Source organism: Taeniopygia guttata, chromosome 6, assembly GCF_048771995.1.
Source record: "Taeniopygia guttata chromosome 6, bTaeGut7.mat, whole genome shotgun sequence".
NCBI classification, from domain to species: Eukaryota; Metazoa; Chordata; class Aves; order Passeriformes; family Estrildidae; genus Taeniopygia; species Taeniopygia guttata.
This window is the reverse complement of record NC_133031.1, coordinates 17,859,098-17,885,595: the sequence shown is the minus strand read 5'-3', so window position 1 is coordinate 17,885,595 and position 26,498 is coordinate 17,859,098. Positions and strand designations below refer to the sequence as shown.

Genomic DNA, 26,498 nt, shown 5'->3' with positions numbered 1-26,498 from the left:
CAATCTCCACATTCTACACAAACAGGTATCCTTTTATTAGAATTAATAAAAGGACTACTTAGGACTACTTCCCATAGAATTTTGCCCTCCCTCCTTTTTATTTTGCTATCTTCTTTTACTTCAATGCAGCGAACTATTGCACAGCTTCAAAAACTTGCAGAAGCAAACAGAAATGCTTAATTAAAACATTTCACCAGTGTCAAGAGGCTAAATGCTGTTTTAACAAACACTGAATTTGGGAATTCTAAAATAATACATGTATCAAAGGACAGCAAAGTAACATCATCCCTTCTGGATGTTCTTTGAATTAAAAAGTAACAATCTCACATCTCTTTGCTTTTAATGTTAGCATAAAAAAATGTAAAAAACACTTGTACAGTTTACCTTTAACTAAAAGTAGTATTTCTAAATCTTGTTTTTACCTTCAACTCCAAGACATCTCCCAGTTTCTTATTGTATGTTAACACACTGAAATTTTAAACCTAACATTGCCTTTTTGATTAAATGCTGCAGCTAAATGGCATTTAACAGATCATTAACATATCCTGAATCTTACACATTAACTAAAACACTCATTCCCTCTTCCATGCTTGGTGATATTACAGTTACATTAGTTTTCTAATCATCAACATCCTTGAGACTACATTAAGCTTGTATTTTTGGTGGTAAAAACCATTTGATGTTGATATTTTAAAAATATTCTTTAGAAATGAGAGGGAGCTCAGAGGTACTGTTCATTCATCTTGGAATTCTGTACAGATTCAATTATATTTATGTGAGTTCCCTTTGCATAAAGAAATGTCCACAAAATTATAGAAGAAAAAAATTACAAAACTCCAAATGCTTCCTTTGATAGATGAGGTTTTACAAATAAAACCCTAGCTAAGGTCTGGGAAGGTGTAGAAAAATTAATACTACAAGTTTCTTTTTAAAGGATCCATGAGATCTCATTTTTCTACAAGCCACCTTACCTGTACTCGTTTGTTTTTCCATAAGATACTGTAAGCCTCAAGAGAAAAGGGCAGGGGCCAATGATTAGTAATTAAAGTGATTACACTAAAACATGAGCTCATTCTAGATGCAGCATGGAACTGGTCAGCACACCAAGTAGCGTTCAAGACACAAAAGCATGCAGAGAGAACGCAGTCCACGATCCGAATCCTGGAGACACCAAGGCAATCCAGTCATCTCACTTACGTACCTGCCTGTACTGCAACAACTAATGAAGGTTATTTGGTGAAATCCATTTACACATCTTAGGCAACAATCAACAAAATCCACCCCAAAAATCTGTGAAAATTCAGATTTATGTTCCTCCTCACTCCCACAGCAGAGCCCTATGTTTACCTAGAACACTTTCTACTGCAAAGGGAAACATTTCTTAGTCTTTTTTTTTTCTGTGTAACTCTGCATAAATCTGCAATTCTTGAGCCACTGCCTTTCAAACTATCCTCTTTGTATAACTATTTTGTCTTAGACAGAGGACAAAAGAGTGGCATTTCTAAATGTTCTGTTCATCTCTGTCTGGACTAAGTAACATTAATGGCAGACAAAAATTAAAGCTACATTAAGTTTATGAAGCAACATGGAAAACTGAGAACTGTTCTAAGTTAGTTTTTCAGGGTTACTATGATTGATCCAAGCCAAATAATCTGCATGCCTACAGTATTTCTTTAGAAGTATCTTCTACGGGAATTAGCAGGTACTAACACATTTTGTAAATCAGTTTGGCCCCACTGATCCCCCATTAGCATATATTGTGCTGGGACACACACTTAAATTCAGTAGAAACATGAACAAAAGACGTTGAAAATATACAGAAGTCTCCTTCAAAAAAGTTTTAGAAAGCATTGAACTCTGTGGCCCTGTACCAAGTAATAAAGCTCAGAGATTCACCTTGACTAAAATAACTTTAAGGCATGCTGGGTCAAAAGACTCCTCAGGTATACGGAGGAGCTATGTCTATAATTAATATCAACAGGCAAGACACACAACACTTCAGAGACACTTTTTATATTTCCTTTTTTCAAGTTTTCACTGTCAAATCTTACCCATGCCCTCCCACTCCCTTCCTCCAGTGGATGCTGTGATGGTGTCTTAGGTGGCACTCACCAAGTCAGTGAATGCTGCAGTAAAACAAGGGTCTCTCCCTCCCAAGCCTGCCCCAGCTGCAGCCACAACACTGCAAAGCAACCACGGCATGCACTGTCTCCAGAAGCCATGCTGCGTCACATGGGTGGAGGGAGATTGCTGCACACAACGTAACTATCTCTCAGGTGGTGTTTACAAGAGAAGGAAGAGGGGAGTAAGGTAAGAAGGGAGAAGGGAGAGAGCGACCTTCAGGTTCTTAAAGATCAATACCCTCTCTAACTGGTTCAGGGCTTTGGGCTGTTCCCCACTACTTAGCTCCAGTTTGTTGAGGAGACCTGAAGAAATCTGTGAAAGATAGGCAAATGCATGGTTTAAACAAAGCAAAATAAACCCAAAGAGAAGAATAACCTGGCAAGTGCAAGGCTGCAGGGCACACTCCTGGCATGCACAGCGAAGGGACAGCACAGGGTAACTGAACAGAGCAGACACAAGACAGAGCATCACTTAAACCAAGGGGAGAGCAGCCATCACTTGGTAAGGGCAGCCTTCCTAAATTCAGTCACCTTCACTCTACACCTTCTGTACACATACAAGCCTTGATATCTGCTGTATGTTAGCCTGATCTCTTTTAGCTTTCCATACACCAGCCTACCATCATCACAAATCCTGTGACTTCTCCCACAGCAAGGGAAACAAGCAGTCATTAGTTTACCATACAAGAAGTAAAGCCCTAAGCTTTACTAAGTTTCAGATTCCTACAACCAAGCATTCAGTTGCTCAAAACACTTCTATAATGGCTCCAAAATGCATGCTTACCCTATGCTGTCCCTTTTCTCAACTCATTGAAATAGAAACAGAGTGGAAGCTATAAACTGTGTGCTCAGCATTGAGTTGAAAGGTGGTTATTTCTTCTCTAGCACTTCTCCCCATCCTACTGCTCTCAACAACAGAATCTATTATCTTTATTGACATTCTTCATATGGAAGATAAAGAATGTAGAAGTATATGTGGAGTTCCTCAATAGGATCTATGTTCAATAAGAAATTACTACATTAATAATCATATAAGGTCACATAATGGTATTTGAAATACTGCGTCCAGCTACTAAAAACCTCACTGTATTGATCAAGATGGTGGCGTTGAACAAATACAGAACTTTCACCCTCAGAAAACTGTACATTTAGGGAAAAGGAGATAAAGAAAAGTCGACTTTGATTTGGCTGCTAATAGAGATGGAATTGATCATGTGAACTAAGGTGCTCACCACCTTCACATGCTGTCCCTTCTATAAGTGACTACAGCCTTTTCTATAAAAGCCAATTTCATGCTTTCATGCTGTTTCACCAGCCTCAAAAAGTTTTCCTTCCACACAGGAGGAACTTTAGTGAATGAAGAATGATGTAAAAGAAGCTGGAGAGAGAGCAGAAGACAGCAGATAACTAGACAATGACACCATCAGGTCCCAGAACTTGCTGGGGTTTTCTAGCCCACAGCACTGATGGCTGTTCCCAGAATCCAGACTGTCTCACTTAGGCAGCAGTGTCATTAAAAAGACTTGCCACTGGACTATCTGGGCTTAATCCCATTGAATTAACGAATCTATGTCCATTTATGTGGTTAAACATGCTCTTTCAGTGAACTGGGACTTGTAGAAACGAAGAAATACAAGTGTGAAAACAAAATAGAAATGAGCGCAAGCCAAAGACAGGAACGGAACAGTCAGCACAGTGCTGAGTCTTACCTTCTTCATGTTCGTCCCCATGTAGCTTTTAGGCTCTTCTTTAAACTGAGGCAACCTGAAATACAAAGAGCAAACCAAAATACATAAGCTTGTATGGATTAACAAGAAGGGGAAATAAACAGGCTGGTCTTCCCAGTTATGCTGCAGGCACTTGAAAACCAAAATTAGGTTTACTTCATAAAGAAAGACTCTCCTAATTTCTTTTCCTGCCAAAATCTGCCAAGGAAAAGAACCCCCACAAATACAGATAAGAGGTGCTGTGCATGCTATTACTGCTAATGGCTGTTTTTCTATATTGATTTTCCTGCCATGTAAAGACCATTTATTTTCCTTCAGTGTATGTTTTCAGCAGTGCACCATTTACATTTGTTCACAATAGGTTTCTCTGATGCTGCTAAAAACAGCTGCTGAGTCAGTGCCATCCACACCAGGATTCTTGCAGTGTACCTGTTATTACTAGTCATGGCAATTCCTCTCTTTGAATTTGTAGAAACCTCAGCAGTTATCCTGTGTTCTGCATCATATAAACACAGCTATGGAGGGCAGCAGATGTACATTAAGTTGAATCTTTGGAGATAAGCAGTTCCCATCTCGGAATGAGGTAGACTGCTCTTACCTGTGCTACCAAATGACAGCATGTACAGCTCTACAATTCCACACACCCTGTTCTCTCTTCTTTATTGTTTCTTTACTACAATTCTGTCTTTACTTGATGAGGGTATAAAAGCTTTAGAACACAGCTTTGGCTGTTTCTTTTTCTGGAAAACAAGATGCCCGAATCACCCCTGCAGTTGCTGCCTTTGCTTTGCATCTCTATCCCAATGTTCACAGGCACAGATGGTGATGGTGTCTCTGAGTCTTATCAAGGAGGACAGAGGAGAGGATTACACAGTAAGTAATGAAAAAGCACCAAGTAAAATTCACATATGCATTTGGAGTAAAAATAACGTGGTTTCTCCTCTTTGAGGAGATTGATTCTGCCTGTGCCCAACATTCATCCAGTGCACAGTGCAGGGCACACAGAGGAGAAGAAAACTGAGATCCCATTGGAACTGTGTGACAATGGGGGAAAAAAATATGAAACTGTGTTTCATAAGCTGTCAGTTTTACCAAAATATTTTTCTACTAAAAGTGTATATGTACCTGCAAAAATTTCCTTCTTACAATACCCAGGGACAGTCTTTGATTACTTCACTATTTGGAGAAACAGTTTTCCAGTTAATTAACTCACTTGAGTTTTAAAGAAGTCATCTTAATTACCTAAAGGGTGCTGAAAAGGGCAGAATGTTTGTCCAAGACATACGATTTCAAGAGTTTTAAATGTTCTTTGATGTGTGAGGTCAAAGCTCTCGGCTAGAAATCAGTGTGTGGGTATTCAACACCACTTCTGTTCTCTCTGCTAAAGAGAGCTATATTTTTTAGAGCACCTTTTTTCCAGTGAAGTTTGCATTCTCTGTCCTGAAACTGGTTCTCTATCCTAAAGCTCTTCATTACTTGGCTGTCCATCTCTCCTCAAAGGACACCTTAAACCAGGCAACCTTCCCTACCTCTGTCTCCCTGCAGTCTGACAGGGTCAGCCCTAGAGAAAAGTGCCAAATCCTTCATCCCCTTCCACCTCTAAATAATGACCATTTTGGATGATTTTTCTGAGGGCCCTTAAGTGGAAGTGTGGAATCTTTCTGTCCTTAGAGGGCCATCTCGGCAATGCTGAGGCAAACACAAGCAGGTTTACCTTGTGAAGAGCAGCTGCACCATGTCGACCAGAGTGTGCTCTGCAGATTTTCTCAATAACTCTGCGAAGACAAAAACAAATAACACAGGTGTCATTACTCAGTGTGATATTATCAAGAGGCTTCTTCAAGCAGACTCCCCTCCGAGTCTTGTTTACAGAGATTACGGCAAATTTATTAAAACCAGCTCCAACCCCGCGTTACTGCAAACGGCCACGGCATCACACGGTGGCGCTCCACAGCTGGGGAAAAGAGCAGTCCAAACTTGCACAGAGAACGCCCAACAAACCTTCCATGAAGTTGTAGGAAGACACAATAATATAAAGCTCAGCAGCTTTCCATGGATGCATGCTCTTCAACAGAACTAGTTAATGCTGAGGAAGCCTGATCAATTTCTTAACAGCAGAAGTATGAACAAACCTACCACTGAGCCTCATTTCGAAGCATATGCGGAAACAGGACTGCATGATCTCACACACCGACTCATTGGTGAGGTGGGCTCCCACTGGGGTGAGCAGCAACGTCCTCAACACCTGTGAAGAACAGCACCCACATGTACCACACTGCAATGATGCATGCATTCCCAAGAGGAGGTTGGTTTCCTCAAGAAAGACTGCCATGAGCAGAAAACCCATAGAGGCTTCTCCTGGAGTCACTTTAAACTGAATGCTGTGCCCAAGAAGCCAATTAGGAGACACGAATGATCTCCTGACTCACTTCACAAAGAGGTCCGATACACTGCATGCTACCCAGTATTTAAATTCAAAAACTAGATATCTGCTCAGAAGTACACAGACCAAAGAGGTATACAGTCCGTAGTCTTGTCTCTACAAAAAACTTTTCTCAAAAATAAATCTGAGAGCTCCATATTTTTAATTAAGCCCCCCAACACAGACCATGCACAAGGTAGGATTATCAACACTACCACATTATCAAGTTCATAATTTTAAAATAATTCAAGCTTTTAACTATTTTCATTTGGAAAAGCTTTTACCACAGGTATATGAGCCATCTGTTTAAAAATAAAGTCTGTCACTAAGCTCCTGCAGAGTCAAAACATTGCTCCCTCCTCTTCATCTCTATGTAATAGGATATGTTCCACAACAGGCAGCAACCATTATGGTAATTACCATTTCTCTCCTCTTACCTGTAGGATTTTCATCAACACAACCTCATCGCTCGCATGATCTGTGCCCACGAATCGAGCATGAGTGACAGCATCTGCCATATTCTCCATCCCCTCTGCTGTGCCCTCATGGCTGGGATCTGAATAACAGAATAAAAGAGATGTGTCAGGGAACAGCCATCTACAGTCTACCACCTCTGCAGGGAGACATCTACATGGAGATATTGTGTGACCTTCAGCTCCCTCAGTTTATGTGATTTGCACTGAGTTGACCCAACAAGAACATAACTCACCTCCCACTAATAGAAAGGATTTATAGCTGGGAGCTTTCAGAAAGATGTATCAAGAATCTACTTACATTTGCAAAAAAAATATAACTTGACAAAGAAAATAATTACAATTCCATTGTTAACGATTCTCTATGTTTTAGAAGTTAATTTCTAAGACCGTATCCTGTTCCCTACAGTATAGCACAATCAGCTATTAAATGCATTCAGGCCCTCCTTGGGAATAAAGAAAAAAAAACAGCTCTTAAACACAGGGAACCTAAAATTTACTCTCATGAGGCGAAAATGCCAAACAGGTTCCACTAAATTGAGAAGGGAAAATTGTCTCTTGTTCTACATCCCTCTCAAGGAATGAGAGCTGGGAAGGAACAGTCCAGTAGCTTTCCCCAGAGAAAACAGCAGACAGACACAATCACAGTTTAGATATCAGAGTTGCAGGCATCCCACTCCAATCATTCATCAAGGCTCCTTCTCTCCATTTCAGTCTTCTGCAGCTAGAAACAATGGTGCAGTTGAGAGAATGTTTAGGATGAGATTGTTGCTAGTAACTGTATCTTGTGCTACATTACAGTGGCTTCAGAAAAGCTGCCTCTGGCTTTGATTTCATTCTCACTTAGACAATATGGCACTGGGCAAGAATCTTGATACCCTTCTACCTAAACAGTCATTAGGAAAGGAAGGAGACAACCTAAACATTGCTTAATACCTCATTAATTGGCTATGGGGCCTCTTGCACTCCAGCAACAATGCTGACAGAGGAACCAAGCAAGACCTTGTAAAAGCTTTGCAGAGAAGCTTTGCAGATGCCCTCTTTGACTCCAGTAATGTTCACATCTAGGAAGGGCTCTTAAGTCCTTGGTATTAAAGAAAGCTGCCCTTCTTGTGGTCCAGAGACAGCAGCCTCTACCACACTCCTAACCTGAGCGGCTGCAGGGTAAGAAATTTCTCATAGTTGCATAAAACTGAAATGGCACCAGTGTATTTTAGAATCACATAAATCTGCACAGGAGCAGCACTTTGCCATTGCCTCCTCTTACACATCCCTTTTAATAACAGAGCTTGCTTACTTTTGACATTGTTCACACACACACACAGAGAAATCTTGCATAGTTTAGAGCGAGTTCCTGTCCTGGTTTGCCAATCTTCACTGAACTTTTAAGAAGGCTTTTCTAAAACCACTTGGTCATTTTTCACTCAGTTTAGCAGCAGCACACAACAGGATACAAAACTGGAAGCATTAGGTAAGAGGCCTGGCTGCCAAAGCAGTCCTCCACATACCTTCAATAATGGCTTACAATCCAGTGAGAGGCTACTACTATTCTACCAGAGGCAATAAAATCAGTCATAGGTTGGTGAGTCATGTACTCTTATTCATGGAGTTAATAGCATAAATCACCAAAGGTGATGTAGGCTCATTCTGAATTGTCTTAATTAAATTAGGCAAAGACCAGTAGTGTTACAATGCCAGCACCTACATTAGCATTACTGTTAACCAACCTCAACAACCACAGTGGAAAGCAGCCCAGTGGGAATCAAGACAAAAAAGCAACTTGTTGCAGAAAAGGCTCCCACAGGCAGCACACACAGATTCACCTAATTGTCACCTTTTCCAGGAGATGTGAGTTACTCTAGTCTTAGGGATATATTTAATCATAGATATGGATAAACAGTCTGTGTGAAAAGGAAATGCAAGCAAGTTGTGCACATGCTTCTTTAACAGATCTGCAAGTACTGCTTTGCTGTTCTAGCCCCTACCTTCAACACCTCTCTCCCAACACACATCACGCCTGACTACTTCAGTTCTGGCTCCCTGGAACAGCACTACAAATTCAGGTCAATTTATAAAGCCTCTTGAGTTCAATTAAAAGCACAGATACTTCTACTTTGCAGAAAAAAGATACAGACAAAAATCTTTGTTCCCTTGTGAGAAAACAGTACAGAAAGATGTATCGATGCCTGCTCAGAATCACTAACAAGAAGTTTGACTGAGCACAATAACAGTTTGAAAATTGCCTTCTACAATGCAAAGATCTAGACACCCCATCTAGATACACACATTCCATATCGGGTGCAGTCTTAAAACAGGTGGGCAAAAGAACAAACAGAAATCAAAAAATCCAGGCTCCTAACCAGAGGGAATTCAGGAAAGCCAGAAGCCTGCTCAGTAACACCTCTAATGGAACTAAAATAAATCACTAAGGAGAGAGAAAAGGTGGAGGGGAGAAAAAGCCTTAAACTCCTTAAACAGCAAGTCCTCTCACTGGAAGCTGAGCAACAGCTACTTACTTACAGATACGTAGTTTCCAGGAACATCAGAGTAAGCTAACTTTAGAAATGGAGCCTGAAGCTGCAGTGGACAACAAAAAGAGCACATACTTTTTCTGAGGGAAATACAGAAAAGCTCAATTCTGAAATTTAGCCACTAGTCTTCCTATAGCTAAGGTTTAAGCTCATCCAGTAGGCTGACAGCTCACTAGCTACTGCAAAACTGCTGAGCAAGGAAATAACTAATCTCAGGGATTTATTGATGGGAGTTTAGTATTACCACACAGTTTTCTAGTACTTTAAAACTTATTGTGTAATTTATCAACTAAATTGTAGAAGTATTTAGAGCAGAAGATAATCACTGTAATGCTAACTATTCCTGCTATAACGCACACATGGTGAATATCAATTTTATCTGAGCTGTGATTGGATGCTATACCATTAGTGAATTTGCAATTCAAACTACCAGAGAACACAAGTCTTAAACTCTACTTAAGAATTATTCTTATCTAACTGGTTTTAAAACATACCCCTCAGAAATACTGGCCTAAAAAGGAGACAGATAACCACCTTCTGACATGTGACAGAATAAAAAAACAGTAAGACTGCACAAGGATTAGCAATAAAATACTTCGGAAAGGGGAAAAGAAAGCCATTTTAAACAAAGATATTTATCAGAGGAGTTTGGCCCTTTCATTGCACCCTGGTTTTCAACCCAGCGTGTACAGCAAAAACCAGCCACTCACAGAACAGACAAAGCTAACGTCACTTTTTTAAAATGTGCTGGCTTCGTCTGTCATTATGCAGCCCCAAAACACACTATAATATCTGCCACACTGCAATTTCCCTGCCATGGTTATGCCAGCATTCTTCTCTCTTGCTCTGTATAGTTTGAAATAGATTTGTACATTAAGAACAGTTTTAAGCATTTCCTATGTTTAGGCAAGCAGTCTTTAGACTACCTTTAGTCTCATATTACAAAAAGAAATTATAATACCAAAAAGCTTTCATTTAACAACACAACCTTGACAACCTTGCCAGATGTTCAGCCAGCACCACTAATCCCAGCCTAACTGGTATCTAGAGCAGCACAAAGGACAAGGCTGCTTTGAATGTCACCTGAAGCAACAACGAGGGTCTTAGATTACAGGTTATGCCCCAGAAAAAGAGCTAGGCAGAGAGTCTTCCACTGCCTACTACAAAGACACAAAATCACCAACAGTTACAGGGATGCACTCTTGTTGAAGTGACACAATTAATATTCTAAACAATAGGTAGCTAGAGAAAAGCTAGGGAAATTCTAAACTCCATTTTTTCCTGTTGCTGCCTCAAAACAAGCATTTGTAGTCAGTTGCCTGTGCAGACATTTGCCTGGACATGTGATACAGATCATAAAAGCCCAGAAGAAGAGTCCACACCTCACTGTAATGCTGGAAGTCATACAATTTGCATTATTGCTTAATTCTTCAGGGGGACATGTTTTACAGACTTATTTTTTAAGATTTCTTTATTGCCCTAGGAACTTATGTCATTATTGCATCATTCTAGTTATATTTTTGTACTTAATTATATCAAATACTACCCACTAACTGAAGTCTTCATACAGTAGATTTTCATCCAACATTTCAATTTTTTTTCCTGCAAGTTTCTATTTTTGCTCATTTTAGTTTTGTGTCTTTCCTGCAAAAGTGATTTGCACTGATGTAAAGCCCTTTCTTTCTCTGCCTTCATGCTATCTCCAAAGAACTAAATATTTAAAACAACCAAAAATTCAAAGTGTTGCCTTACAATGCAAAGGAGAAAAAGTACTGAGAGGTCTGAACTCAGGGGGAAGGAAGACTGATAAAATTATTTTACATAAGTGAGACTATGTATAAACAAACACGGGTAACAGGTTTTGTAATTCGCGCAGGTATGATCACAAAGTAATAACTGAACTTACAGAGAAAAATCAAGTGCCACTAACAACGGGATGACACATCGATGGCAGACAGAAAGCCAGCTAATGAGTTACAAGCTAGCTGAGCCACGGGAACTGACCACATGCACATTATTAGTCTTTCACAGATACAAAGAAAAATGTACAAATTTGAAAGTTTGATCAGCAGCAATAGTCTCTGCCATGAAATTGTGGAAAGTGAAGAGTATTAGCACACCACTGGACAAGGTCTGGGACCGAGCAAAAAATTGTCACTCTAGAGCAGAAATATTAGTCCACAAAACAAAATAAATCCTATTGTATTTCTACATGTTACAACATTGTAATCTGAGCTGATATTCTTCCCCACCTGGCCCTTTTACTTGGAGGGCATTAAAAGGCAGCTGGTGATCAGCACAGTCCTGCAGCAGGCCCTAAGCACACACAGCAGCCAGGGCAGAGCAGAGGCTTTGGCTCTTGTCTCCAGACACGGCTGCAGCGCCACGAAAGATCAGCCAGTAAGATATTAAGAAACTGCAGATGCTGATTTCCCCAGTGTTAATGACAATTTTCTAATCTCCACATTAAGACTGCAAGCATGTATCCTGGCCAAAGACACAGCTCACAGAAATGCATTTGGCTGGCATTTTGGTAAATCCCAAGAAGTCACATAACATACCTATTAGTGCATATGAGAGGAACTTATTCACAGAGGTGAGTGCCAATCCAGTTATGGGGCCTGTAGTGTCTTCAGAACGGATTACTTCCAGAAAAGGCCGAAGAAAGACATTAGGTTCAATTTCAGATAGCTCTGTAAAATAAAAATAATTTTTAAAAGACAATTAGACTTGATTCATTAGGACTAATTTTCTCTTTAAGAATATGCAGCAAGTTTCATCTCAGAGGGAAGAAAAACTGTTCTAGGTTAGTTTCAGAAGGCTGGTGGGAAGGTCAGGGTTGCTTTCATATATACACACACACAAACACACACACAGGTATACGTGCATATTTTAAATGCAGTGCTTTTGTAAAGTTCACTTTCTTGCAATCTTCAAAACAGCTTTCTGGAGCCTTCTAGAATCTGATTGAAGGGACACTCTGTAAACGCCACAGAGGCCACTGCTGCCTAAATTTATGCTTTAACTCACTGGCAGATGTAGCTGCATTTTCCTAATACTCTTGGAACTGTGTGAACCAATGAACTATATAGACTCTGTCCCACCTTCTGCCACTCCTGTAACATCCTACTACAGATAAAACCCTACACTAATCACATGCAAAGTACAAATGTACAACCAGGTTCACTGGACCTCTCGCAGCTCTTTGTCTGAATACAAATTGCATTTCTGCAACAGTAAATGTTTGCTTGGCAAAGACAGGAAAACCTCACAAGATAACCTAACTTTAAAACTCTTCTGTCTTGCTCTCAAAGTAACTATAAACCTCTCAACTAAACAATTAAAAAGGGCACTCCTCTACTTGCTGCTTTGGCCAGCACAGATTCCCTCTAAAGCTGCAGTACAAGAAGGCACCGAGCTATTGAGCTGGAGAAAAAACAACTAACAAGCTTCTTGAACTTTCCAAGATGATCAAGAGACGCTTTGGGAATGGAAAAGAAATACAGAAATACAGAAGAGAATAACCAGAACTAGAGAAATTGACCAAGAAAAACAAACAAAAACCCAAACCAAAACAAAAATCAAGCCCAACCAAATAAAACAGGAGGAATCAAGATAAGAGGAGCCCTGAGGGGGATTTAGGAGAAAGAGCATTAAAAAGCAGGTGAATGCAACCACAACACAGCTACTACAGAGGCACAGAAGAATGCATTAAAAGTAACTTAAATATTTCTGGTCTCAAAATTATTGAAGTACAACACTTGGCTCAACTTGCTGAAATATACCTTTTATTCCTAATAAAAGTTAACAAGTCTAATGGCTAATAGTGTCACAGGATCACTGGCATTTATACCCTTAATCAAATAATCAAACATTGAACTTATCTGTCATATGAGCTTCCTTGAGGCAGGGAGAAAAAAGACTGCAATTCCTAAATCCTTAGACAAGCTGCTTTTCTATCTACCAACATAATTCAATTATTTTGCTGACGGGGAAAAAAATCCAAACCCCTTATTCTGAGATAAGTGAAATTCCATTTTATCACAGTTCCTATTGAGAAGCCTTAAGTATCAAAGCAAAAAAGTCTGCCAGAAAGTATGTTAACATAACTGTGTCAAATTATGGCAAGGAAACAAAAGAAGAAAAACTATACAGGGGCTTATGTTTTAAAAGTTATGAGCACGGAGAAGAATATCATAGTGCTGTTAACTAAAGAAAAACTGCAATTAAAAAGGGACTTTGGGAATCATTATGCCATCTTTTACATTTCAGCTACCAGCTCAAATAAGACCAGCACCACTCACTTGTGAGGGGTTAAAAGGAACATGATGATTCAACCTTTTTGGCTTAAGAACAACTCCCCCAGTTTGTCAGATAATATGCTGGTGTAACATTACAATTGTGTCACCTCTCAATAGCACATGGAAACCCAGATAATCATAAGATATACTTACATTAATGCTTATTTAAGTGTGTTTTATAGAACAGTTGACTGGTTACAAGCACTTGGGCAGCATTAAATAAAGTAAAACTGCTAGGAAACAAAACTCAATTTCTTCTTTCCCAAAACTGATCCTTTCTACAGACCAGACTATAATCCTGCCAATTCCTCCAGCCTCATTCAAACCAGTGAGTCCCAGGATGAAAAAGCTGCACTGGATGAGTAAGAAAAATGGGACTTCAGCAGATGTACATCACTGCATGATAGAATGAGATGATGAAGACACACCTGGTAGCAGAGGATATATAGGGCATCACACTCTCCATTAATACATCTTTTGGGACAACAAATAGATATTTTCTTTACAAGAGTAGGGGGAGTATGAGGTTTTTCCTTTCTATTAGAATTGTAAATCTCAATGTTAAAGATCAGATTCCCCCGCAGTTTAACTGAAATTCACAACTTGTATGAAGAGCACAAAACAGCTTGTCATAATTAGGATATAACTTAGGCATATACTGTGGATTACACCACAACTTTGGCCACTTTTCCTAATATTCAGAGATTCCAGAGCTAATGATAACAAAGCTCTTTACATTGAGCTCTTTGAAACTGATAGTTTATGCTGCAAAACTGTTCAGTTTTTAGTTGGTACTTTGGTACAAAAAAAAAAAAATCAAAAACATGCCAGACAAAAAGAGAGAGTTTTTACTGTATTAAATGACTACTGTCTGAAAGATCTGCCAATGAAACATTAATCTCATTGCTCACACCTGAGGAATATTCAGTTAATCATTACAATGAGTTCATGAGTTCTTTCCAGAAGCATTTGCAAGCACTGAGGATTTACAAGGGACACCAGCTCCCTTTTCAAGGCAGAACTTAATCTTGGTACTGGTTCTTTGCTTCAATAGGAAGTTTGGCATGCAGAAAAACACTGATACTGAAAGTATTCTTGCTGTACCCTGTCTTGAAACAGATTACTTTCATGGGCTAAAGAAAGTTCAGCATCTGAAAGTGTCACTAAAGCTACCTGAATTTTTAAATCCACTAACATACTAAAGCTACTGGGTTTTTAACACAGTGACAATTTTGCAAACAGGCCAGTAAATCAAACATATATATCTTCTTTTAACTCAATCCTGTTGAGGTCAATGAAGTTAGTTCAGAAGCTCTTTCCTCAACAGGTTTTCTTAGCCTTGTACACCAAAGGTGGCAGTGTCCAGAACAAACAGGCCAGCCCTTGTGGATCACAGCTACAACTGCAAGGTGCACTCCTCTCAGGCTTTTCCACTACAGCTCAGGTTTGATCTAGAGCACAGAACAGTAGAAATGAACAGCATTCTCTTCACAATACTTTGGTCAGGTGAGACCGTAGTCTTTAAAGGGAATTGCTCTGCTCAACAAGTTAAAACTTCACAAAAGAGACACCATAGAAGGCTTGCCATAACCTAACTGTAAAAGCAAGCCTGTGCTCTCCTGAAAATATCCAGGAACCTCAGAAAATGTAAAAAAATCATTTATTACTTTAATAATTCTTTGTGACAAAACAAAGGCTATATAAGGCACATACTAAATGTTTGGAAGTACATACTTGATGTTTGTAACAACAGTCAAAAAAAAAAAAAAGTAGCTCTGAATTTGCAACTCTGGTTCTTCTGCCACATTCAGGTTCAGGCATTACAAGTGAGGTAACTATAACCAGTGAGAGAATTGAGAACTGTCTATACAGACATTTCTCCAAGTATATTTTCTAGCAAGAGACATTTATCAGTGTCTTAACTAGAAAACACAGGATGGTTCTCTACTTAATTAACCAGTTTCAGCTCCAGGGGGAAAAAAACAACCAAACAAAAAACCCATCCAAAAACCCACCAAACCTACAAGCGTGACTTCAGCCAAGGGTATTACAAGAGGAAACACTGAATAACTATCCACAAAGAGAACAAAATTTCACAAGGGACTCCTTCAAGTAGCCTTCCTTTGAAATCTACTCGAAGTCAGAGAAAAATTATATTAAAACATTAGTAAGACTTAAATGAAGAGTCTGGTCTGCTTAGGGGACCAACTGGAAAGCACTTCCTATTCTTTTCAGGCAGGTCCTTCTAATAAAATTTCAGAGAAGCAAGTGGAGACCAGCATCAGCACAACACTCAGAAATGCTCAGCTAGCTTAAAGCAGTGCATGGAAATGGAGAAGATAGGAAAGAGTATCTTAAGTAATGTATCAAAAAGCCAACTCTTCAGGCTGGTAATTTTAATGAGGACACAATTCCTTTGAGACCACAGTGCTTTCCTTCATTCTTCCCATGGATTATTTGCACTTAGACACACATGTCTATAATGATATTTAATCAACTAATTCATGTTTAAGCACCTAACTCCCATTTCAGCAATCCCATCCAGCCATTCTGACACTTCAGCAAACAAACTGCATCAGACCTCTGGCGTCCCTTTTCTCCTGAAGTGCAGGAGCAGGTCCCCCTCGGACGAGTTTTCTTATTGTTAGCACACTGTTGGCACATTCCTGATCTAAAACGCTCACAATAAGCTGCTTTCTCTGGCAGTTCAACTCTTCACTCCTGAATGACTCTTATCAGGATCGGCTATGCGTTCCGAATCAGAGTAAATGAACAAGAAAAAATTGTTTATGACAAGTTATTTCAACATCATTTGTCCCGAGGACAGGCAACTGCAACCCAAACCACATGACCTGGACTCCTCTTATGCAGCAGCTGTTGGCCTTTGACGCCCAGCCCTCAGAAAGGCTGGCTGGGCTGTATCCCACGCACCTCTCCAGCACACACGCGCTCAGACAGCAGCAATGCTTTGAGCACGCAGCATTACGTTCCCTGCTTGCAAACTGAACTCTACAATGAGGAGACATGCTCTTAAGGTGAGAAAAAGACACTGTAAGAGGGCAGAAATTCAGCTTTTCCGGACTCTTGCCTTGGGGCTCAATCAGTTCATGCCACAGAAAACTGAAGTATCAGCAAGTGCTTCCTGGGTCACCCTCAAAACCATTTTCTGCAAACACTACATGACATGCACTTTATTCTCAGTTCACCCAACAAAGACCAAAACATTTTGTGTTTTCAATCAAAGGATGAGAAGTCCCTGCAGTCTGTATCAGCAAGTCAGACTGAATATGTCACAAGGAAAAAGGACAAAATTGTACTTGCCTTTTTAAATGGTCTAAAAGTATGGAGTGGTCACACTTCCTGGATTTTCATAAGCATTTTAACTGCTGAAATAAATACTGGCTTAACTTCAGCCAGGTCAAAATACAGGATTGAAGGGAAATGAGAAATTCTCTTGAGCTAGTCCTGTGATTATCAGCTGTTTAATTTAGAAGTTAACAAATTAGCAAACAGAATTATAGTAACTTGCTCCTCTAAAAATCTTCAGAGCTTGAATTTGCTTTACATAGAGTCCCTAGCTAACAGGCACAGAACAGTATATGCACACTGGTTCTAGGTGCCCTGGCAGAACTGCAACTACAGCAGCTCTACAGCTGATAAACAGAGGAAGAGCATGTTTTTCACCACTACAAAAACAAATTCTCCAGACTGACTGGAACACACGCCACTCTACACCTGAGCTAAATGACATACCCTGACTTCCAGCTAGCAAATTTACTCCAACTCTGACATTTAACCCCAGATAATAATGCCCAATTAATGCTGGACAACAAGTGTAAAAAAGCTACACTACAGATGATCCACACTCCTCTGTTCCTGAACATATGTTCTGCTCCACACAGCCCTGGTGCAGACAGTGTTTCAAGCAAAAAGAATCCTCTGCCATCCCTCCCCTACAACGGGGCCTTAGTTGCTCTCATCTTCTTTTTCTTCCAAGTTTTAGACCATCCCATGCAACACAGGGCAGTTGGTGGCACATTTGTAGATATTTTCTGATTTGAAAGGAAAACAGACTGCCACCTATACAGTCTGTACAGTGCCGCTAGTGTTATGACAGAAAGCTCCAGTTCTCCTTCCTGAAAAAAAGGGCAATGTCCGCTAAACTTCATAAACGAGAGGTCATCAAAAGCCACTGGATATACTCTCCAGGTTCCCCACAAGATCACTGTCTTACCTAAGCTACGCTTTTAATAGATAAAGAAAACAGGATTCTGCCAGCTAAGGAGAAGCTTACATCCTAGTTTCTAAAACACATAAATACTGTGGGGATTGTGCAACACAGTATATATACTGTGGAGATATGTGGAAGCAAGCTTTGTGAATCTCTGAAATCAATACTTCATTATAATAAATGGTATCAAAAGCTTTGCATACAATAAACATAAATACAGGCTGAAAAATCAATATATTCAAGCCAATGAAGAAGTATGAATTAAGTGCAATCCTTTTCTAAGCATGTCTGTAAAATATACTCTTCAAAGCTAATGCCCTGTGAATTAAAGTGGTCATTCAGGGGCCCCAACACACCAAACCAAGAGGGAAACAGTGCCATTCTCAGCCACACATGAATGCAAAGCTGGAATTACAAATGCAGTTTGACAAGGGGAACCCAGAGATGTCAAGCCTGTTCTGTTTGCCTAATTTCATTACAATGGCACAAATGCTTTCATTTGTCACACTCCAGCTTCATGTGTTTATCTCCCTTTCATTAAACATGACTTTAACAAATGATTGTTCCACAGTGCCAAGATCTCAAGCAGCCCTCAGAACTGAGATTTTTATTTTGGGGAAGCATGACATAATGCATACTGAGCATTTGATTCCTCACATCCTTTGGTTAGGGCAACATAAACTCAACTAAAATACTGTCTTCTCTGGAATTACATATAACTACCAATGAAGCAGAAGCACTGACAATGCCACCAGTGTGTGTGCCATTAGTTATAAGGAGTTTCATCTGATGCTGTGCTTCAAATTCAGCTGCTCTGGCTGTCCATTAAAATTTCCTGGGCATTTTTTCATAAGCAGGAACTTTGCTAGAGTATCTTCAGCCAAAACTATGCTGTAAACTCCAGCTGTGTCTCTACTGTTAGTTTAAGTGCTTTTCAGCCAGCTGCAGTATTCTGTTCTAGAGTGGTATTACAAGAAGCAGAAGATGCTCACTCCAATCACAATGAAAGCAAATGCCATCAGCAGAAGTATGGAACTATACAGGAAGCAAACTTCCATGGTTTCTATTTGGATGGACTTAAAAGTACAGACATGAGTGCTTGCTCCACCCTGAGTTTCTAATGCCAGTCATGAAGGCTGCTGAGGTTATTTCAAGAGTTGAAGTTGCTTAATTCTGTTTTTATTTCTTAGCACTGCGGAGACAGCAGAGACAAATATCTTGACAAACTTTTTTCTGAGCTATGGTTGACACATACTGATCAGAGGTTGTAATCAAAAGACTGCTTCAAAATAAGAACACCTCTTAAAGTGAGCTGAAGGGTAATTTAGCACAGTGAGGTTGAAGGTCATTAGGACCAGACCTTGCTACAAATCCTAGCCTATTTCCTCCCATCCCATGACCTGAACACCTCTGAAAGGACATGACTAATTCTGATGAAAGGCAAGAAATCAAAAACCTATATAGTAAAAGCCTCCTATCTCCAAACTGCTCTCTCATATCTTTTCCCAGTGTGAAGAGTAATAAGGGTAATTTCAATGCTAATCCATCCATGTTTTCATGGAAACCCTTCCTCCTACATCATAGTAGAGAATAAGCATTACAGCACCACTTGATTTTGCTAGCACATTTCACAGTAAGATTATTTACATATGATAGAAATAAGCAAATTCAGAACTGCTCAGATAGTTTTTTAATCTCCCTTACAGGAAGACTGATTTCTCTGAGGGAAAGGAGATAGGGTAATACAGCTGATCCAAGCCTCTGAGAGGCTTTGGGATATACCACTAGTTCTGTGGCTTTTACAAACAGACAAAAGCTCTAAACTGTTAATGCCAATTATAATGACACTTAATTCTACTCCAGAAAACTGAACTCCCCAAAAACTGGGGACTCCCCAAAAACTGACTTGGGATTTTACCCATTCTTGAAGCTCAGTAAGCTAAACTGCTTACAATTTTCACAGGTAACTGAAGCTTAACATCCACTTAAAAACTCCAACAAAACAAACCATCCCATTAAAAACAGGCAAGTAAAATGAGGGCAAGCTTCACTTTTTGTCTGTTCAGAACCAGATGAAACTGTTTCAAAAGCTTCTTGCAGAAAATCACCATGCCTATAACAACAGGCAGTTTCTGTGATAAACCTGCACCTGCTCTGAAGTTCAGAATGCACAGGCACTCCTCCACGCCAACGACACTCAACTCTAAATGAAATTACTAAACCAAAATGAACCAAATCAAAAAGCAGCCATCCCATGACAAATTCATCTGCCCTTGACCAAATGCTGATAGTTATTGATCTTGCTGCAGTTGTGAATTAGAGCCAGGTTTCCCAAGGTTCCCTCCTAATACGAGGAAGAGAGCGTGGCCAGTCTAACAAGGCAGACTAGGCTAAATGAAACCTGTGGGGAATTGCACACTGCTGAGTCCAAAGAATGGACTTAGCTGCTCATCTTACTGACAGTACAAGTTTGATGTATGTCAAGTTTAAGCACTCTTTCTCCTCTCTAAAAGAAATTGGTACATGTTGAAGAAAGAGCAATTAGATTGTGACACTCTACAGAACCCAATTCACTCACTGGACTTGCTTCACTATGATATTTTACACGTCTTGCACGGTACCAGGCCCAAGCTAAGTAGGCAATTTAAAAGCCCAGGAGAAATTAAAACTCCTTCCCTGGTATCTTAAAGCACAGTAATTCTCCACAGCTTTGTGTGTCCACCATGCTATGAATAGCGCTCTCATTGCAAATTCACCGTGTTGTGAAAAGGAAAGCTTCACTATTTCTAGGAGGCTGGAGAAAAAGATTACAGTTTTATCATCAATTAGCCGTCTGGATGTTACTCCATCCTGTTTACCCTTTCCTCAAGGGAAGCCAAGGAGTGCCAAGGGGAAAAATTAAAAGGAAACTGAAGAACAACAAATCCCAAACAAGCCAAGACATTTCTTGTGTTGCCAGAGAATCAAAAATGCATCAGTGAGACAGACAAAATCCAAAGAATGAAATGAAGAAAAACCTGATGACCCGAGAGGACAGAATCTTTTCATGACAAAAATCTCTCAAAGGTTCAATGTACCTTGCTGTTATGATTTACACAAATTCTTCTATTCAACCTGAACTAATCTAGGAGACATTGTGCTTTGCCATATTATCAGAAAGCAAAACTGCCAGGTGCTAATGGCAAAATACGATGGCCCAGAGCTCAAGAACCCACACACCAGGTGACCACAGAACAAAACAGGAGACTAAAGGAGAGCAGAATGCAAATCATCATGAGGACATTAGTTCCAAACCTAGAGGAGTAGAACAGAAGCAAAAGGAAGAAGAGCCCAGCCTGCTGGCAGCCAACACAACCATTACCTCAAGACATTCAAACAGCAAAAACATTAAAAAACTTCACAGCAATAACTGAAGCAACCAGTAATCCTTCCACACATGCACGTGCGCCAAAACTTTGATGCTACCTGTTTAAAAGGCAGCTTGATTCCTATAATAATGGTAACAAGGGAGCTTACGAAATATCAAGAAGATTTACAGTAACAAAGTGGAAAAAAAACTTGGCAGTGCTTAGCCACTAACTTTTGGGATGACACTTAAGGAACTTGATTTTTAAAAATGCTACCTAATTTTCAGAAGAGCTAAGGAATGAGAGGAAGAAAATATACATCTTTTTCTAAAGAGCAGCAGTTAAACTGCTAGTAAATTCTCACAGCCTTGTCAGAATGAAACCACTTGACACACACCAGCATTTTCAGCTTTGAGATCACTGCTCAAAACCAAAAAGTGATGCTAGGTAACAGAAGGAGTTCGAGGGCCCTTCCAAAACCTTGGGATGAAATCCCAAAGCCCTGGGAGAGCAAGGCGAGCACCTGTTTTCCTGAACAGTCAATTTTTTTATGCTGCATACTTTACACAGAAGCTGCATTATTCTGGAGAAGCTGCATTCCAGCCAAAAGTGCACAGTTAATGTTTTTTGCAGCCCCCAGCTTCCAGTGATGGATGACCATTTTATAATGAAATACTTTATGCTCAATCAACTTACAAATAACGGATGTTTTATCACACTGAATTAAAAAGAATGTTTTTAACCAAAAAAAAAAAAAAAAAAAAAAAAAGAGAAACAGAAAAGAAAAAAAGCAGCAGGAGTGGATCAGTGATATAAGCAGAGGCAAAAGTTATTCCTGTTAAGGGTAAGGGTAGGTAAAAACATCCAGGTAAGGGCTCACTTTAACTTTTTCATGGCTCTCCAAGAACACATGGAAATGATGCACAAGGTAGCATTTGCCCTGAAAACATCTACCCATAAGTTCTGCTCCAGACCACTGAGATATGAGACTTTTCAGCTTCTACAATTTTGATTGTATAACATCTCAATTAGGTTTCCAAAAACCTAAGGCTAATAAGTAAGCACTGTTTGAAGATAAACCTTTCAAAATACTCTAATCTCTCATGCCCACTCAGCATTACCAAAATCATTCCTCAGACAACTCCTAATCAGCTGTTGGGCTTTCTCCTCCTGCACTTCCATCTGTCAATGCCCAGCGATAACCAGAGAAATAAATGCCCTGTACTCAAAAAGCTACTGCAATTTCTAGATCAAGTTTTGGAATCAAACATCCAAACTCAGCTGATAATCACAATTCAGTGTCATACTCTTATACCACAACTGTTAATGTTTTTATACATTACAAGTCAAGAAACCCCAGACCTGCAGGGATATATGTGAATCAACACAAGTTCTTTAAGATTCCAGTAGCAGAAGCATTCCTTGTCCCTTTTCTCTGAAATAGAATATGAAAATGTCTCTAAGCTAGTCCAAACATGACAAATCACATGAGAATGGAAAGACAACCTTATACTTTTAGGGAAAAAAAATCTCTTCTAATAGGATAAAGTAATGCAAGAGTGCAGGATAGTATGAGATGCCGTGACAGAAGCTACATGGGGAACACCCATTAGGTATTAGAAAGATATTTTCTTAAGCAGGGTGTACCTTTCAGAGGAGGTATAGAAGCTCTATCCCTGGAAATAGTCAGAATTCAGCAGGTTTTAACCCTGCACACAATCTCACAAGTTGGTCCTGCATTCAGCAGGGTATCAGAGCAGATGAATTCCAGAGGTCTCTTCCTACTTAAAAGAATTTAAATTCTGACTTGTGCTTACCAGGAACAAAAGTCCCCTCTGTAACTCTACGTGTAGGCTCTCTAACATCCACTGAGTGAAGAGAGTTTCCCTTCCCAGATCTTCTATTGGTTAGTAGCAGTAATCAACAAATACCAAGCAGAAGCTCACTCCAGAACTAAACCTAGAAAACATTATTGATTTTATAAATCAGTTTTTTAAACAGAAGCTACAAACTCAGGCTGTAACTGAACTGGAAAAAGCAAAGTAAACCAAAACATTAAGAGAAAACCACTAAACCAAACCCTCCGTAGTTTGCCAAATTTGGAAACTTTAAGAAAACTAGCAGAAATAGAGTATGTTCTTCCTGTGGTCTCTTAAAAAGATATTACATCTGCTGCAGATATTAATGTCAACAAAAAACCAGCATCTTGGCCCAGAGTCATAACTTCAGACCTAAAACAAGTCATACTGCAACCACCTGAAGCTCCACTAAATTCAGATTTAATTTATGGTGCTTTTACACTGCTATTTCAAGAAATGCAAATATTAATCAGTTCAAGACTTCAGTCACAAAATCAATTCTCCTCCCTTTCCCATTCCTCAGCTGAAGGCTGGCACTCAATGAACCAGACCAAAGGGAGAATAGTTTCCAGCACCTGCTTCAGCTTTTTAAGTTTCCAATTTAAAATGCTGTGGTGTGGCAGCAGGCAGTCTGGATATGTCATTTTGCTGCTCTGTGAACGACTGAATCTCAGTACAAAAAGAATCCAAATACAGAAATGAGTGAAAAGAGCAGCAGCGGGCAAAGGAAGCCACAACATAACTCAATATGGCCAAGAGAAAGAGCAGCTGAAGACAATGTGCTGCTACAAAGTACCGTGTCCTCTACAAGCCAGCACCTTTTCCCCGCTGGGTGCCTCCCGATGGGCACTGTGGGCACTGCTGAGCAGGCATTACTCTCCACACTTGTGACAACACTCCTTCAAAGAACCGTGTAAAATATGCCTCAGCACTGATGTGTGATTTGCAATCACTTTATTACTGGACATTACAGACTCTGGCTGTTTACCACAGTAACAACGAGATTTAAAAATCTAGAAAAATATACTCCTGCTGAAAGAAAGTTTCCCTTCTTTTACAGAAGGACAAACAGATAACTCAAAATACAATTCCAAGCATGCTTTTCTAGTGGAGAGAAAGAATGCCCAACACATTTATTCCTCACTATAACAGGCCTCAAGACGTCGTAACAATATACGTGCAAGCAGATTCCTTCCACAAAGAGGAAATGCTCTCACTCTTAGCATGTCTGCTTGGAAAAAAAAAAAAAAAAAACACAGGGAAAAAATTAAAAAGGTAAAAAAAAAAATTCCCTTTAGTCCTGGTCAATAGAGTATCCATACCACCTCCTCTAAAACTCCAATTTAAGCCTACGAGTTAGAATAGCAAGACTCCTAAAATGAATGCAGCTTTACTGGGGTCAGAACCTTTACAACATTATGGCAGCACTCACACTAGGTAAGTTGCACCTTAAGACTGACAGCAGCAGTGTAACTTCAGTTTAGCTTTGTCATAGCATAGAACAAAAACAGAGGGGTGCAAAAATACAGTTGTTTCAATTGTTTTAAAGAAACTAAAAAAAAACCCCAAATCAAATTTCCTACACACATCCCATCAATATCCATTTTTACTTTATCTTATTCCCTTCCCCAGTACAACCACTGAGAACTAATTCTTCTTCCAGCTCTCAAGGCTTCCTTGGTCACAGAAACTGCTCACTGAAATGTCCCAAAAGCTGGAGAAGCAGAAAGAAGAGTGGAAAAAGGGTTAACCTACAGCTGGGAGAAAGTTTCCCCGGAAAATTATAACACATGCTGTGGCTGTGACTAAATTTCACACTGGTTCTGTTGAGTACAAACATCCACAACTGTGTGCATTTGAGAGAGTAGGAGAAAATGAAATGCTCCTTATATATTAGCTTCACCTGCTAGGTTCCTTCAAATGGATAATGACATACTCAAGGGACCAGCAGAATCCTTCAGACTCACTTCACATTTCAAGCAGAGAAGAGGCAATGGGGGAAATGGAAGGAAGTCGTTCTTCCCTTTCCTGCTCCCACATATTTTGGAACATACTGGAAAGCCAAGCCTATAATCTGGCAAAGATGATTCTGCTGTTTAAGACTAGATGTTTCAGCATGGAAGTCACCTGAGCTGACACTTAGGACATCTGTCCCATCCAAGTACATAAAAAGAGCAACTGTACAGAGCGAACAGGGAAGTGTACATGCACTTAAAGATCATCTTGATTATGTTTTAAACAAACAGGCAGCACTTGTGTGATCAGACAAATACAAAGTGGAGATTAAGAATTACTAAAACAACCAGCACAGAACCACAGAAAGGTTTGGATTGGAAGAGCTCTCTGGAGGTCACCTACTTCAACCAGCATTCAACAACTGCTCTGGAGTTCTAACAGGTTGCTTCAAGGCGTTGTTCAGTCAAACTTTAAAAATCTCCATGTATGAAGATTCCACTCTCTCTTTCCATGTCCCAGCATTTAACTCTCCCTCACAACATTTTCCTCCCAAGTACAACTGGAATTAATCCATATTCATGACAATGGATCTCTGGCCCATGTAAGTGGCTCTGCCCTTTTTGTGATCCTCCTTTAGGTAGAAGAAGACCACTATTAGGTCCCACTCACCAAAGATTGTTTTATTACAGAACGGCAGTAAAGCCTTTACATAAAAAAAAAAAAAAAAGTATCTTCACTGAGTGGAGAGCTCTCAAGAAGAGTTATACAAAAAGGCAGAGAGCTAGCACTTATATCTATTGTCCCTAGATAATTAGTAAATAGCAATAGATTAAATATAGAAAAACACTTCCTTCTCCTCAAAGCATTTTTTCACCAAACTACACAAGGAGAAGCAGAAAGCTGGCAGACAAAATATCTAGAGAGAGAAGGAGACATGATTACTCCAAAACGCCCAACACTGTGCCAGGTAAGAACAGAAAACTTCTGCTCTGCCCTTTTCTATAATGCATTCATATTTAAGAAGGTGACAGGTAAGGAAGACTTTGATGAACTATACTAATCTTCATCTGGTTTACTGCCTTTATTTCCTAAGTGCCTACAAAGTTCTGTTTAAATATATAAGGACTGTTTTGTAGTCATCCCTCCCTGAGAGGAACTAGCAAATGCAGGGTTAATAGATTACAGTAAATCACTCACTATCCATTTCACTGCATAAACTAACTTAAAAAGCTACAAGACCCTCAAAGCAAGGTATTAATCACTTGCTCTCACCACGACTATGTAAAAAATGTCCCATCTGACCTTAAGTACCTACTTTCACACTCCAAGTTGTCTTCATTAATGGACACACCAATTTTAAAACAATAATTTAAAAAACACCAAAAGAAAGAAACAAAAACCCCACAACACAACCAAAAAAACCCTCTAAATCCATCTTTCATCTTCCAGTGAAATTAACCAAGACTCCAAGTAAAACAGCCTTGATTCATCCCTAAGTCATATCACATAAAAGTAAAATACTTTGAGA

At 39.6% G+C, this 26,498-nt stretch overlaps 1 protein-coding gene across 6 annotated transcripts in view; it reads right to left on the bottom strand.

The window, feature by feature from the left end:
• Window positions 1–26,498, bottom strand: part of GBF1 (golgi brefeldin A resistant guanine nucleotide exchange factor 1) — a 100,763-nt gene that overhangs the window by 30,699 nt on the left and 43,566 nt on the right. For 2 of the 6 annotated variants that reach the window (XM_030275955.4, XM_030275956.4), the window contains exons 4-10: window positions 11,838–11,969; window positions 6,710–6,828; window positions 5,987–6,095; window positions 5,565–5,625; window positions 3,833–3,887; window positions 2,362–2,436; window positions 972–1,007 (exon numbers count right to left, since the gene is read on the bottom strand). In XM_030275955.4, coding sequence (XP_030131815.4) covers window positions 972–1,007; window positions 2,362–2,436; window positions 3,833–3,887; window positions 5,565–5,625; window positions 5,987–6,095; window positions 6,710–6,828; window positions 11,838–11,969 — 587 coding nt within the window. Of the gene's footprint in view, window positions 1–971; window positions 1,008–2,337; window positions 2,437–3,832; window positions 3,888–5,564; window positions 5,626–5,986; window positions 6,096–6,709; window positions 6,829–11,837; window positions 11,970–26,498 lie in introns of all 6 variants that reach the window. The other 4 variants (XM_002194137.6, XM_030275958.4, XM_072931027.1 and 1 more) reach the window with 3 other exon arrangements.